The sequence below is a fragment of the Bos grunniens genome, chromosome 23 (assembly GCF_055505025.1).
Source record: "Bos grunniens cultivar Pamir isolate PY7600 chromosome 23, Bosgru_T2T1.0, whole genome shotgun sequence".
Classification (NCBI taxonomy): domain Eukaryota; kingdom Metazoa; phylum Chordata; class Mammalia; order Artiodactyla; family Bovidae; genus Bos; species Bos grunniens.
In genome coordinates, this window is record NC_141187.1 from 10,917,692 (window position 1) to 10,934,323 (window position 16,632).

The following is a 16,632-nucleotide window of genomic DNA, read 5'->3' on the forward strand; positions in this document are numbered from 1 at the left end:
CTTTTTTTCTTAGGACCTTAATACATTTTTACCAGTTCCTTTAAAGTAACAATAGCTTCATATGTTAGCATAAATTATTTTTATGGAAAATAATTATATTTCCCCAAAACAAAACAAAAAAAAATAGAAGAGTGGTGTTGTTTTATAATTGTTACAAATGTAAAATGTGTCTGAAAATAAAAGACAATCTGATTCTCATATCTACTTTTAGATTCATCTGTTGCAACTACAAGTTTTGGTTGAAGTATATGGAAAAAATCCAAACCCACAAAGATAATAGAAAAGATAGGAGTTTTTTAACAGCCTTTTCGGATAATCATGAATACAATCATCTGATACTACATCAAAATTGGACAGGTATTAGTTTCATAAGGGTCAGTTGCAATGTAGAATCTGAGATCATATCAATGAATTTTTCATATGATGTTACATTAAAATCCATCCAATGGACCTTTTACTCATGAGTGATTTCGTAACATCCTGCATTGGTCCCTGGGAAAATACTGTTCACTGAGTCACACAATCTTCCAAATGTTAACACATTTCATTGTATACTATCTTAAAACACATTCATTTATACTCAATGATCTCATCAGAAATCTTTTACATTCTGGGAAGCTGTCCAGCTCTGAGTAGCAGATACAAATTTCCCCATACTGCACTTTCCACCTGAAAACTCAATGGTAGAAACACTGTCACTTGTTGTCCTGGAAGTGACAGGCTCATTGCATTAATCTGCAAGAAATTATCTTCCAAATACAGAATAGCCAAGTCTGAATAATCACAGCTTGCCCTTTCAAATAAAAATGATGCTTCACAGAAACAATCCAGCCAGTTCAGTTCTCAACCAAAGTGCACAAGTGCTTCCCCTTGAGATAACCTCTGTGTGTGGGGGGGCGGGGGGGGGCTGGCGTAGTGTTTTACATGTGCTTTCCCATCTGTCTCAAAATACCAAAACAATGTGAAACTCAACGATTAGGATTTAACAAAATGAGTATTTTTTTACACTGCATCAAGGACATTCTTAAGTGAAACCTGCTTTCCTTTGTCTTTCTTATTTAAGCAGTAAGTGAGGACAGGAAGAACACACTGCTACTGGTATGATCTGATGTCACTGCCTAGATCTGCGCTAAGGCTCCAGCAGTTTTTCACCACTGCAGCTTAGTACCATCAGTGCAAATGTTAACACAGTAAAAAATAGTAAGTAACATCTTAGTATTATAATGAAAACAATTTTGACACTATGGACCCCCAAAAGAATCTCAGGGACACCACAGGGATCCATGGACCACACTTTGATAACTACTGCTCCAAAATATTTTCACTTTTGGCAAGGATAAGATCCACTAGCTTCCACATAATATAAATAGCAATAAATCTAAGCAAAACACAACTCAAACAAACAAACAAACAACCCTCTTACCTTTGCCAAGACTAAAGACAAATGGTTCATTTCTATCATGACTGGAATCAAACTTCTTTCCAGTTGACAATTTCCCTTTGTAATGGACATAAACTTTGTCTCCAATCATTGGTGTTTCCTCACTATTTCCCACTCTCTTGACAATCTAGGAAAGACAAATGTCAAGAAAAAAGGAGGTTAAACATTTTTCTCTTAATCGGAGAATAAAAATGTCACTCAGTCCATGCCACATCACTCAGGCAGATTTGTAAACAACTGTCTGTCCTTTCTAAAGGCCTACCTCCCAGTTCTTGCAATAACCTTCACTGTTAGAAAACTGTCCTATACCACTAAATATTTAATACTACTGTTAACCACACTATTCTCTCAAAATAATAAACCAATAGAGCTTGTTTTATTGCTTTAATGCCCCATGTTTTGACACTAAAATCTCTGAAAACACAGAGTTAGTTCATGTACAAACTGAATTAGACCAAAAACATTAGTGGACTTTCAAAAACATTCAAAAGTAAGTCTGAAGCAAAGTTTCAAAGGTAAGATTTTTACTTCTCTCCTTTGCTAAAAACATTAGCTTCTGACTAGATTCCATTAGTTTGGTTTTATTTCAAAAAGCCCAATTTTCTGATATAACAGGTTATACTTCTTACTATCTGAAGAATATGCAATGTGTAAAAAAAAAAAAGTTTGATATGATACTGAATAACTTGTGTTCTAGTAAAGGAAATGTCAGAAAGTTCCAAGTTGAAAAATATTTAACTATCATAAAATCCAGTATATTTATTTTGTTCTTGGCAGAGCAAGACACTAATAGAGTTGGTCAAGTTCTGGGAAAAGAAAATCAAATCCAGGCATGTGGTGTACAATTTATTCTGTCAATCACTTATGCCAAATTAATCATTTTTGCTAGATAACAGAGGATGGTAACTAAACATCTTTTGTGGGGAAGGGTCTGAATTTTTATCGAAAGAATGATCTATTCCTGAATTCTTTCTTGAGATATAACCTCCTTGCTCCACCCTCATATCCTCACATAAACACTGTGAACTAAGATTCTACAACTTTCTTGGTTCAAAAGCCCAGACATTCTAAATGGAAAAAAAAAAATTGCAACTTCATAAAAAGCTGAACTTAATCAATTCAGTAAAGCTGCAGGATTACAAATTCAATATACAGAAATATGTTGTGTTTCTACACACAACAAAATATCTGAAAAGGAAATACTGTAGAGAAAATAATCCCAGAAATGCAAATGAATCAGAATGGCAATTATCAAAAAGACAGAAATAACAAGTATTGGTAAGGATGTGGAGAAAAGGGAACCTTGTGCATTGTTGGTGGGAATATACACTGGTACTGCTGTCATGAAAAGCAATATGGAGGTTCCTCAAAATACTAAAAGTAGAACTACCACGTGATCCAACAATTCCACTTGTGGGTATTTATCCAAAAGAAATGAAAATATGAACTGAAAAAAGATATATGCAACCCCATGTTCACTGCATGTTCATTACATTAGCCAAGATATGAAAACGGCCTATGTTCACTGATAAATGAATGCATAAAGAAAAAAATATATATACATATATATGGTGACTTCCCTGGTGGTCCAGTGGCTAAGACTACATGCTCCCAAAGCAGGGAAAAGGGGTTCAATCCCTGGTCAGAGAACAAGATCTCGCATGCCACAACTAAGTCTCAGCACAGCCAAATAAATAAATATTAAATATATATATATATATATATGTTTGTATACACACACAATGGATTATTATTCTGTCATAAAAAATAATTAAATCTTGCCGTTTGTAATATGGATGGACCTTGAGGACATTATGCTAAGTGAGATAGGTCAGACACAGAAAAACAAATACCGTATGACCTCACTTACATATGGAATCCAAAAAGAAAAAAAAAACAACAACCAAATTTACACATATACAGAGCAGAAACAGACTGGTGGTTGCCAGAGGTCAGAGTTTGAGGGGAGGGTGGGAGAAATGGGTAAAGGGAGTCAAAAGATACAAAATAAGTAAGCCATGTATGTAACGTACAGCAGGGTGTGACAGTTAATAATATTGTAATGCCTACTTGAAAGCTGCTAAGAAAATAGATCTAAAAAGTTCTCATCACAAAAAAATTTTTTAAACTATGTGTGGTGACAAATATTAACTAGAGTTACTGTGGTGACCATTTCATAATATATACCAATGTCAAATCATCATGTTGCACACCTGAAACTAATAAACTGTTAAATTCTACCTCAATAAAACTCTCATTCAAATAGCATCAAAAACTATCAAACAGTTAGGAATAAAGTTAATCAAGAAGGTAGAAGATTTGTACACTGAAAACTGCATGATTCTAATGGAAGGAACTGAAGAAGACACACATAAATGGAAAAGGCAGCCTATGTTCATGAGTGAGGAGAATTAAAAACGCTAAAATGTCCATACCACTGAAAGACAACTACAGACTCAATGCAAGCCATATCAACTTTCCCATGGTATTTTTCACAGAAATAGAAGAACAGGCCCATGAAAGACCCAAAATAGCCAAAGCAATCCCAAGAAAAAAGCTGGAGGCATCATATTTCCTGATTTCAAACTATATTACAAAGCTACAGTAATAAAAACAGACACATGGACCAATGGAACAGAATCAAGAACCCAAAAATAAACCTCAGCATACACAGTTAACTCCTATTTGACAAGGGAGCCAAGAATACTCAATGAGGAACAGATCATCTCTTCAATAAAAAGTGCCAAGGAAAACTGGATAACCCCATGAAGAATAAAACTGGACCCCTATCTTACACCACTCACAAAACCTAACTCAAAATCAACAACAGACTTAAAACATAAGATTTGAAACTATATAAAACATGTGAAGGAAAACAAGGGGAAAACCTCCTTGACATTAATCCTGGCAGCAATTTTTTTGGATATGACACCAAAAGCACAAGCAACAAAAATAAATAGGTAGAATATCAAACTAAAAAGGTTCTGCACAGCAAAAGAAACAATCACCAAAATGAAAAGGCAACCTATGGGGTGGTAGAAAATATCCACAAACCATATATTTGATATCCAAAATATATACGGAACTCATGGTTATTACAAAAAAAAATCAACAAATAACAACTGTTAATAAGGATTTGGAGAAAAGGAAACCCTTGTGCACTACTGATAGGGATGTAAACTGGGACAGCCACTACGGAGAATGGTATGAACTTTCCTCAAAAAATTAAAACTAGAACTACCATATGATCCAACAATTCCACTTCTGGGTATAAATCCAAAGGAAATGAAATTATTATCTCAAAGAAATACTGAATAGGGATGTGGTATATATATGTACTGTGTAGTGTTAGTCGCTCAGTTGTGTCTGACCCCACAGACTGTAGCCCTCCAGGCTCCTCTGTCCATGGGTTTCCCAGGCCAAAATTCTGAGGCAGGTTAGCTGGTTAGCTTCTCCAGGGGATCTTCCCAACACAGGGATCAAACCTGGATCTCCTGCATTGCAGGCAGATGCTTTACCTTCTGAGCCACCAGGGAAACCCATAGATATGTATAACAGAATATTGTTCACTCACAAGAAAGAAGGAAACCATACCATTTGTGACAACATGGATGTACTTTGAGGACATTATGCTAAGTGAAGTAAGTCAGAGAAACACATAAATGGTGTGATACCACATGTATGTGAAATCTAAAAAAGCTAAATTCACAGAAACAAAGAGCAGAATGATGGTTGCCAGAGGAAAAGGCTGCCATGAGGAGATGGTGGTCAAAGGGTACAAACTTCCAAGTCATAACAGGAATTAAATTCTCAAGATCTAATGTACAGAATGGTGACTGTAATTAACAACAGTGTATTATATACTTGAGAACTGCTAAGAGAATAGATCTTAAATGTTCTCACCACAAAAAAGAAATGATAATTATCTGAGGTGATGAAGGGGTGAACTAAACCTTTTGTGGTAGTCATTTCGAAACATTTAAATGTATCAAATCATCACATTATACACCTTAAACTTACATAATGTTATATTTCATCTCAATACAGCTGGGAAAAAATAGTTATAATTTAAAAACTAAAAAGCTAATTAAAAAAAAAAAAAACAGGAGAACCATTACTGCCCTTCTAGGGCTCAAGAGGAAAAAATGTTTCCAAAAATGTTAATCTAAGAGAAACCTCACAATATTCTGAAAGAGCTCATGTTCATGAACTGCATGTGGTACTGGGGAGCCTCGGCTGCCCCTGGAGGGCATCTGCATTTCTAGGACTATAACCAAGTAACTGGGCTGATGGAGTGAAGGGCACCCAGGGAGTCAACACTGTTCACATGCACAGTAATACTGTGGTATTACTTCAGGTTTCCCCAACAAGCTGAGTTTAGTGCCTAAATCTGGAGTTGTCTTAAGAAAACAACCTAATCTCAATTCAGTTTAAAAATGTAAGCTCCATAAAGAAATTTTATATTATTGGGCTAGTTTCTGACTGACTTCCAAGATCTGCATTGGTCTTAAAAAAAAAAAATATATATATATATATATATATATATGAGTTAATAAGAGACAATTACAAACATGGCACTGTATTAAATGCTTTATATAATCTTAATTCTATGAGATAGGCAGTATTATTATTCAAATTTTACAAATGAGGAAACTTCTCACAGATATGTTACTAAATTGCCCTAGGTCATGGCAGTTAATAGACCTATTTAATCTTCTTGGGAAAAGCAAGAGAGTTCCAGAAAAACATCTATTTCTGCTTTATTGCCTATGCTAAAGCCTTTGACTGTGTGGATCACAATAAACTGTGGAAAATTCTGAAAGAGATGGGAATACCAGAACACCTGATCTGTCTCTTGAGAAATCTGTATGCAGGTCAGGAAGCAAGAGTTAGAACTGGACATGGAACAATACACTGGTTCCAAATAGGAAAAGGGATTACGTCAAGGCTGTATATTGTCACCCTGCTTATTTAACTTATATGCAGGGTACATCATGAGAAACACTGGGCTGGAAGAAACACAAGCCGGAATCAAGATTGCCGGGAGAAATCTCAATAACCTCAGATATGCAGATGACACCACCCTTATGGCAGAAAGTGAAGAGGAACTCAAAAGCCTCTTGATGAAAGTGAAAGTGGAGAGTGAAAAAGTTGGCTTAAAGTTCAACATTCAGAAAACAAAGATCATGGCATCCGGTCCCATCACTTCATGGGAAATAGATGGGGAAGCAGTGGAAACAGTGTCAGACTTTATTTTTGGGGGCTCCAAAATCACTGCAGATGGTGACTGCAGCCATGAAATTAAAAGACGCTTACTCCTTGGAAGGGAAGTTATGACCAACCTAGATAGCATATTCAAAAGCAGAGACATTACTTAGCCAACAAAGGTCCGTCTAGTCAAGGCTATGGTTTTTCCAGCGGTCATGTATGGATGTGAGAGTTGGACTGTGAAGAAAGCTGAGTGCCGAAGAACTGATGCTTTTGAACTGTGGTGTTGGAGAAGACTCTTGAGAGTCCCTTGGACTGCAAGGAGATCCAACCAGGCCATTCTGAAGAAGATCAGCCCTGGGTGTTCTTTGGAAGGAATGATGCTAAAGCTGAAACTCCAGTCTTTTGGCCACCTCATGCGAAGAGTTGACTCATTGGAAAAGACTCTGATGCTGGGAGGGATTGGGGGCAGGAGGAGAAGGGGACGACAGAGGATGAGATGGCTGGATGGCATCAGTGACTCGATGGCTGTGAGTCTGAGTGAACTCCGGGAGTTGGTGATGGACAGGGAGGCCTGGCGTGCTGCGATTCATGGGGTCGCAAAGAGTCGGACACGACTGAGCGACTGATCTGATCTGAATCTTCTTTTTTTCTTCTCTGTTTTTTGGCCACTGTATAATCGTAAGGGATTTGATTTAGGTCATACCTGAATGGTCTAGTGGTTTTCCCCACTTTCTTCAATTTAAGTCTGAATTTGGCAATAAGGAGTTCATGATCTGAGCCACAGTCAGCTCCCAATTTTGTTTTTGCTGACTGTACAGAGCTTCTCCATCTTTGGTTGCAAAGAATATAATCAATCTGATTTCGGTACTGACCATCTGGTGATGTCCATGTGTAGAGTCTTCTCTTGTGTTGTTGGAAGAGGGTGTTTGCTATGACCAGTGCATTCTCCTGGCAAAACTCTGTTAGCCTTTGACGTGCTTTGTTTTGTACTCCAAGGCCAAATTTGCCTGTTACTCCAGGTGTTTCTTGACTTTCTACTTTTGCATTCCAGTCCCCTATAATGAAAAGGACATCTTTTTGGGGTATTAGTTCTAGAAGGTCTTGTAGGTCTTCATAGAACCGTTCAACTTCAGCTTCTTCAGCATTACTGGTCAGGGCACAGACTTGGATTACTGTGATATTGAATGGTTTGCCTTGGAAATGGACAGAGATCATGCTGTTGTTTTTGAGATTGCATCCAAGTACTGCATTTTGGACTCTTTTGTTGACTATGAGGGCTATTCCATTTCTTTAAGGGATTCTTGCCCACAGTAGTAGATATAATGGTCATCTGAGTTAAATTCACCCATTCTAGTTCATTGTAGTTCGCCAATCGCTAAAATGTCCAATGTTCACTCTTGCCATCTCCTGTTTGACCACTTCCAATTTGCCTTGATTCAGGGACCTAACATTCCAGGTTCCTAAGCATATTGCTCTTTACAGCATTGGACTTTACTTCCATCACAGGTCACATCCACAACTGGGTACTGTTTTCGCTTTAGCTCCGTCTCTTCATTCTTTCTGGAGTTATTTCTCCACTGATCTGCAGTAGCATATTGGGCACCTACTGACCTGGGGAGTTCATCTTTCAGTGTCCTTTCTTTTTGCCTTTTCATACTGTTCATATGGTTCTCAAGGCAAGAATACTGAAGTGGTTTGCCATTCTCTTCTCCAGTGGACCATCTTTTGTCAGAACTCTCCACCAAGACCCATCCGTCCTGGGTTGCCCTCCATGGCGTGGCTCATGGCTTCACTGAGTTAGACAAGGGTGTGGTCCATGGGATCAGATTGGTTAGTTTTCTGTGATTGTGGTTTTCAGTCTGTCAGCCCTCTGATGGAGAAGGAAAAGCAGCTTATGGAAGCTTCCTGACGGGAGAGACAGGCTGAGGGTGAAACTGGGTCTTCTTCTGATGGACAGGGCCATGCTCAGTAAATCTTCAATCCAATTTTCTGTTGATGAGGGCTGTGTTCCTTCCCTGTTGTTTGATTTGAGGCCAAACTATGGAGGAGGTAATGAAGATAATGGTGACCTCCTTCGAAAGGTCCATGCACTGCTGCAGTCAGTGCCCTAAACCCTGCAGCAGGCTACCACCGACCCACGCCTCCATCAGAGACTCCTGGACACTCATAGGCAACTCTGGGTCACTCTCTTGTGGGGTCACTGCTCCTTTCTCCTGGGTCCTGGTGTGCACAAGGTCTTGTTTGTGCCCCCCAGGAGTCTGTTTCCCCAGTCCTGTGTAAGTTCTGGCAGCTCTACGGTGGGATTAATGGTGACCTCCTCCAAGAGGGCTTATGCCATTCCCAAGTCTACTGCACTTAGAGCCCCTGCCCCAGTCCACTGCTGACCCATACCTCCACAGGAGACACTCAAACACAGTTCTGGCTCAGTCTCTGTGGGGTCTCTGGGTCCTGGTGCATACAAGGCTTGTCTGAGACCTCCGAGTGTCTCTGACAGGTATGGGGTTTAAGTTTAAACACAATTTCACCCCTCCTACCATCTTGCCCTCTGCCCTTGCACATGGAGTATCTTTTTTTGGTGGGATTCAATACTCTCCTGTTGACAGTTGTTCAGTAGCGAGTTGTAATTTTGGAGTTCTAGCAGAAGATGATGAGTTCACGTCTTTCTACTCCACCATCTTAGTTTGTAGAATCCCTTATGATTATACCGTGGAAGTGACAAATAGATTAAAGGGATCAGATCTGATAGAGTGCCTGAAGAACTATGGATGGAGGTTCATGACATTGATAACAGGCAGTGATCAAGACCAACCCCAAGAAAAAGAAACGCAAAAAGGCAAAATGGATGTCTGAGGAGGCCGTACAAATAGTTGAGAAAAGAAGCTAAAGGTAAAGGAGAAGAGGAAAGATATACTAATTTGAATGCAGTGTTCCAAAGAATAGCAAGGAGAGATAAGAAAGTCTTCCTCAGTGATCAATGCAAAGAAACAGGAAAACAACAGAATGAGAAAGACTAGCGAGCTCCTCAAAAAAATTAGAGATACCAAGGGAGCATTTCATGCAAAGATGGGCACAATAAAGGACAGAAATCGTATGGACCTAATAGAAGCAGCAGATATTAAGAAGAGGTAGCAAGAATACACAGAAGAACTATACAAAAAAGATCTTCATGACCCAGATAACCACGATGGTGTCATCACTTACCTAGAGCCAGACATCCTGGAATGCAAAGTCAAGCGGCCCTTAGGAAGCTTCACTACGAACAAAGCTAGTGGGGGTAATGGAATTCCAGCTGAGCTCTTTCAAATCCTGAAAGATGACGCTGTGAAAGTGCTGCACTCAATATGCCAGCAAATTTGGAAAACTCAGCAGTGGCCACAGGACTGGAAAAGGTCAGTTTTCATTTCAATCCCAAAGAAAGGCAATGCCAAAGAATGCTCAAACTACCGCACAATTTGCACTCATCTCACATGCTAGCAAGGTACTGCTCAAAACTCTCCAAGCTAGGCTTCAGCAGTACGCGAACTGTGAACTTCCATATGTTCAAGCTGGATTTAGAAAATGCAGAGAACCAGAGGTCAAATTGCCAACATCTGCTGGATCAGTCAAAAAAGCAAGAGAGTTCCAGAAAAACATCTACTTCTGCTTTACTGACTACGCCAAAGCCTTTGACTGTGTGAATCACAACAAACTGTGGAAAATCCTTAAAAGAGATGGGAATACCAGACCACTTGACCTGCCTCCTGAGAAATCTATATGCAGGTCAAGAAGCAACACTTAGAACTGGACATGGAAAAACAGACTGGTTCAAAATTGGGAAAGGAGTACATCAAGGTTGTACATTGTCACCCTGCTTATTTAACATATGCAGAGTACATCATGCAAAATGCTGAGCTGGATGAAGCACAAGCTGGAATCAAGATTGCTGGGAGAAATACCAATAACCTCAGATATGCAGATGACACCACCCTTATGGCAGAAAGCGAAGAAGAACTAAAGAGTCTCTTGATGAAAATAAAAGAGGAGAGTGAAAAAGTTGGCTTAAAACTCAACATTCAGAAAACTAAGATCACGGTTTCCGATCCCATCACTTCATGACAAATAGTTGGGGAAACAGTGCAGACTTTTTTGGGGGGCTCCAAAATCACTGCACGTGGTGACTGTAGACATGAAATTAAGAGACACTTACTCCTTTAATATGCTGTCTATACACAGACAGCATATTAAAAAAGCAGAGAAATTACTTTGCCGACAAAGGTGAGAATGGTCAATGCTATAATTTTTCCAGTAGTCATGTATGGATGTGAGAGTTGGACTATAAAGAAAGCTGAGCACTGAAGAACTGATGCTTTTGAACTGTGGTGCTGAATACTCTGTTGAGTCGATCAGACTGCAAGGAGATCTAACCAGTCAATCCTAAAGGAAATCAGTCCAGAATATTCATTGGAAGGACTGATGCTGAAGCTGAAACTCCAACTCTTTGGCCACCTGACACGAAGAACTGACTCACTGAAAAGAAAGCCTGATGCTGGGAAAGATCAAAGGCGGGCAGAGAAGGTGACGAAAGAGGATGAGACAGCCGCATGGCATCACTGACTAGATGGACATGAGTTTGAGTAAGCTCCGGATGCTGGTGATGGACAGGGAAGCCTGGCATGCTGCAGTCCATGGGGTCACAAAGAGTCAGACACGACTGAGCAACTGAACTGAACTGATTTTTTGGCCATGCTGCACAGCATGCAAGACCTGAGTTCCCTGACCAGGGATCGAACCTGTGCTCCTGTAGTAGTCTGGTGTCTTAACCACTGGACTATTAGGGAAGTCCACAGACCTATTTAATCTTAACCAAAAGCCCTATGGTGAAACCTGAGGCTTTAGACAGTGATAGATGGTAAGATTTAAAGGGTTTACAATCTCAAAATGTTTCTTACAGGCCTAAAAATCTTACTGGATTTACTCCCTAGAACAAAGCAGGGCCTGAGGCAAGTTGTCCTCTGCACCAGTGCTCTGAAAAGATAAAAGAGCAGAAGATAACAACCTGCAGAATTTCCATGGTCTTGAGAGGCATTCTGGAGTTTGGGATGAGTAATTCACACATCATGGTCAACAAAAGACTCCGAAATGCAGTACTTGGATGTAATTTCAAAAATGACAGAATGATCTCTCTTCGTTTCCAAGGCAAACCATTCAATACCACAGTAATCCAAGTCTATGCCCCAACAAGTAACACTGAAGAAGCTGAAGTTGAACAGTTCTATGAAGACCTACAAGACCTTTTAGAACTAACACCCAAAAAAGATGTCCTTTTCATTATAGGGGACTGGAATGCAAAAGTAGGAAGTCAAGAAACACCCGGAGTAACAGGCAAATTTGGCCTTGGAGTACAGAATGAAGCAGGGCAAAGGCTAATAGAGTTGTGCCAAGAAAATGCACTGGTCATAGCAAACACCCTCTTCCAACAACACAAGAAAAGACTCTACACATGAACATCACCAGATGGTCAACACCGAAATCAGACTAATTATATTCTTTTCAGCCAAAGATGGAGAAGCTCTATACAGTCAACAAAAACAAGACCAGGAGTTGACTGTGGCTCAGATCATGAAGTTCTTACAGGCAAATTCAGATTGAAATGGAAGAAAGTAGGGAAAACCACTAGACCATTCAGGTATGACCTAAATCAAATCCCTTATGATTATACAGTGGAAGTGAGAAATAGATTTAAGGGCCTAGATCTGATAGAGTGCCTGATGAACTATGAACAGAGGTTCGTGACATTGTACAGGAGACAGGGATCAAGACCATCCCCATGGAAAAGAAATGCAAAAAAGCAAAATGGCTGTCTGGGGAGGCCTTACAAATACCTGTGAAAAGAAGAGAACCAAAAAGCAAAGGAGAAAAGCAAAGATATAAGCATCTGAATGCAGAGTTCCAAAGAATAGCAAGAAGAGATAAGAAAGCCTTCCTCAGTGATCAATGCAAAGAAATAGAGGAAAACAACAGAATAGTAAAGACTAGAGATCTCTTTAAGAAAATTAGAGGGAACCAAATGTACCAAGGGAACACTTCATGCAAAGATGGCCACAATAAACGACAGAAACGCTATGGACCTAACAGAAGCAAAAGATATTAAGAAGAGGTGGCAAGAATACACAGAAGAACTGTACAAAAAAGATCTTTATGACCAAGATAATCACGATGGTGTGATCACTGACCTAGAGCCAGACATCCTGGAATGTGAAGTCAGGTGGGCCTCAGAAAGCATCATTACGAACAAAGCTAGTGGAGGTGATAGAATTTCAGTGGCGCTATTCCAAATCCTGAAAGATGATGCTGTGAAAGTGCTGCACTCAATATGCCAGCAAATTTGGAAAACTCAGCAGTGGCCACAGGACTGGAAAAGGTCAGTTTTCATTGCAATCCCAAAGAAAGGCAATGCCAAAGAATGCTCAAACTACTGCACAATTGCACTCATCTCACACGCTGGTAAAGTAATGCTCAAAATTCTCCAAGCCAGGCTTCAGCAATATGTGAACCGTGAACTTCCAGATGTTCAAGCCAGTTTTAGAAAAGGCAGAGGAACCAGAGATCAAATTGCCAACATCTGCTAGATCATCGAAAAAGCAAGAGAGCTCCAGAAAAACATCTATTTCTGCTTTATTGACTATGCCAAAGCCTTTGACTCTACGGATCACAATAAACTGTGGAAAATTCTCAAAGAGATGGGAATACCAGACCACATGACCTGCCTCTTGAGAAACCTGTATGCAGGTCAGGAAGCAAGAGTTAGAACTGGACATGGAACAACACACTGGTTCCAAATAGGAAAAGGAGTACATCAAGGCTGTATATTGTCACCCTGCTTATTTAACTTCTATGCAGAGTACACCATGAGAAACACTGGGCTGGAAGAAGCACAAGCTGGAATCAAGATTGCCGGGAGAAATATTAATAACCTCAGATATGCAGATGACACCACCCTTATGGCAGAAAGTGAAGAAGAACTAAAAAGCCTCTCGTGAAAGTGAAAGTGGAGAGTGAAAAAGTTGGCTTCAAGCTCAACATTCAGAAAACAAAGATCATGGCATCTGGTCCCATCATTTCATGGGAAATAGATGGGGAAACAGTGGAAACAGTGTCAGACTTTATTTTGGGGGGGCTCAAAAATCACAGCAGGTGGTGACTGCAGCCATGAAATTAAAAGACACTTCTTCCTTGGAAGGAAAGTTATGACCAACCTAGATAGCATATTGAAAAGCAGAGACATTACTGTGCCAACAAAGGTCCATCTAGTCAAGGCTATGGTTTTTCTAGTGGTCACGTATGGATGTGAGAGTTGGACTGTGAAGAAAGCTGAGCGCCGAAGAATTGATGCTTTTGAACTGTGGTGTTGGAGAAGACTCTTGAGAGTCCCTTGGACTGCAAGGAGATCCAACCAGTCCATTCTGAAGGAGATCAGCCCTGGGATTTCTTCGGAAGGAATGATGCTGAAGCCGAAACTCCAGTCCTTTGGCCACCTCATGCGAAGAGTTGACTCATTGGAAAAGACTCTGATGCTGGGAGGGATTGGGTGCAGGAGGAGAAGCGGGCGACAGAGGATGAGATGGGCGGATGGCATCACTGACTCGATGGACGTGAGTCTGAATGAACTCTGGGAGTTGGTGTTGGACAGGGAGGCCTGGCGTGCTGCAATTCATGGGGCAGCAAAGAGTCGGACACGACTGAGCAACTGAACTGAACTGAACTGAATTCACAGAGCTACAAGGTTGAAAGCCCTCTGAATGAAGATAGCATGGTACACATCTATAATGCTAAAGTCTTTATTTTACAGGTCTTCAAACTTTGGCTTAGCATATAGCAAGCAAATAGTAAAACATGTATATTCAGAAGAGATTGATGTTTGTGAATATGTGAAGAAAGCTTTCACGTAAGCAAGATTAGCCAAAACAAACTAAAAGAAAAAATCTCATTTGCTACTGATAACATAGGTTATATTAAAACTCAGCTTACTGATAATATTTAAATAGTTCAATCTTTTCAGCAAAAAAATTAACCTTACAAAACCTGAATACATCACAACAGTGTAGGAGAAAAAAGAACTTACTATGACTAAAGCCATTTAACCTCTCTATTATATGGAATAACAACACATATATCTTCCATATATAAATGGAAGAATCAAATGTGCTCTGTGTCAAAAGACCTCTGTGAGGTTTAAAAAAAACCACTTGTAAACATAATTACAGAGTGAAAAAAGTGTTTTTAAGGAGGAACACTAATTCAAAAGTGAGATACATTCTCTGATTAAACCTCAAAAAAATGTTTTCATTACACACAGGAACTCTATGTAAAAAACAAATCCTTTTGAACTTTTCAAGTCAACTTTTTTTTCCTTTAAGAAAGTTTTTTTTTAAATTGTCATTAACTAGTTTTAATATTGGAGAAGGCAATGGCACCCCACTCCAGTACTCTTGCCTGGAAAATCCCACAGAGAGAGGAGCCTGGTAGGCTGCAGTCCATGGGGTCGCTAAGAGTCGGACACGACTGATCGACTTTACTTTCACTTTTCACTTTCATGCATTGGAGAGGGAAATGGCAACCCACTCCAGTGTTCTTGCCTGGAGAATCCCAGGGACGGGGCAGCCTGCTGGGCTGCCGTCTATGGGGTCACACAGAGTTGGACACGACTGAGGTGACTTAGCAGCAGCAGCTTTAATATACTTAAATATTAAAATAATCGCCCATTTATACTCTGGTGAGAATAGAGAGAGACAGTCTTTTTGGAGTCAGACATAACATAAATCCTCAGACCTGCATTTACTGAGATATATGATTTGGGGCAAGTTAATTTACATAGCTGGCCCTCAGCTTTACTATCTGTAATCTGGGATTAAAAATAAACCTGCAGTTATAAAGACCAAATGAGAATTTAGCTGTAGCATTTGGTACTTGGTAAGCCTCAATAAACATAATCCATCTCAATGCTCAGTTGCTCAGTCATGTTTGACTCTTTGCGATCCCATGGACTGTAGTCCACCAGACTCCTCTGTCCATGGGATTCTCTAGGCAAGAATACTGGAGTGGGTTGCCATTTCCCCCTCCAGGGGATCTTCCGAACCCAGAGATGGAACCCACGTCTCTTCCGTCTCCTGCATGGTCAGGCAAATTCTTTACAACTGCACCACTTGGGAAGCCCCAATCCATCTACACCTCCAGCCAAAAACAAAAAAAGATTTTTATTAACAATCTTTCCAGATAGCAAATTTCCTTACATGTCATGGCCTCACCTTTAATACTCCTCTATCTTTTTTGGAGGTAATATCCTCTCCCTGTTCAGCAACAGCTGCTGCAGGGCTTTCTCCATTGTTCTTGGCAGCTTCATCAGTAGTCATTGTCTTTTAAAAGTAGAAAACCTGCTGAGAAGAAACAAATTTTAGCTAGGAGATGTATCACTTCATTATGTATCTTAAAATGCCCCTAGAAACAGAGCTTTACCTGACCCAAGATTTACATAGGGCCAATAAGGTTAAACACCAAAAAGGAAAATAAAAACGTTTGCTATGAGCATGTACTGACGTCATGAGGCATGTAAATAAAACATCATCCAAATCTTCAATTTCCCATCTAGCTCTGGTCCCAAATTAGAGAGCAGCACAAGTCAGGCTTGGCAGTGATTATATTCCTTAGTATGATTACACATTGAGAAGTAGTCCTTTCAGAACTTGAAAATGTCCTTTTCCTACAACCATATTCTTGACAGAGAATTAAGAACTTATCAGGTGATCTGATAAAAGAAACAGCAATCTATCACAGTGGAAAATAGGACAAGACTTTAGAAAATGATAGACCCCAGTCTGAGCCTCAGTTCCATGTCCATAGTTCATAGTTACTATGAGGCATTAAGGAGATAACAAATGTTAAGGGATGAGCGCAAAGTCATAACCGAAAAATGTAAACATTTATCATGACGATTATTGGTTCTT

General features: G+C 39.8%; 1 protein-coding gene across 15 annotated transcripts in view; it reads right to left on the reverse strand.

The window, feature by feature from the left end:
* Window positions 1–16,632, reverse strand: part of FKBP5 (FKBP prolyl isomerase 5) — a 120,586-nt gene that overhangs the window by 54,266 nt on the left and 49,688 nt on the right. For 11 of the 15 annotated variants that reach the window (XM_086371326.1, XM_086371333.1, XM_086371339.1 and 8 more), the window contains 2 exons: window positions 15,937–16,062; window positions 1,424–1,568 (listed from right to left, as the gene is read on the reverse strand). In XM_086371326.1, coding sequence (XP_086227452.1) covers window positions 1,424–1,568; window positions 15,937–16,041 — 250 coding nt within the window. In that variant the 5' untranslated portion in view covers window positions 16,042–16,062. Of the gene's footprint in view, window positions 1–1,423; window positions 1,569–15,936; window positions 16,066–16,632 lie in introns of all 15 variants that reach the window. The other 4 variants (XM_086371327.1, XM_086371334.1, XM_086371336.1 and 1 more) reach the window with 1 other exon arrangement.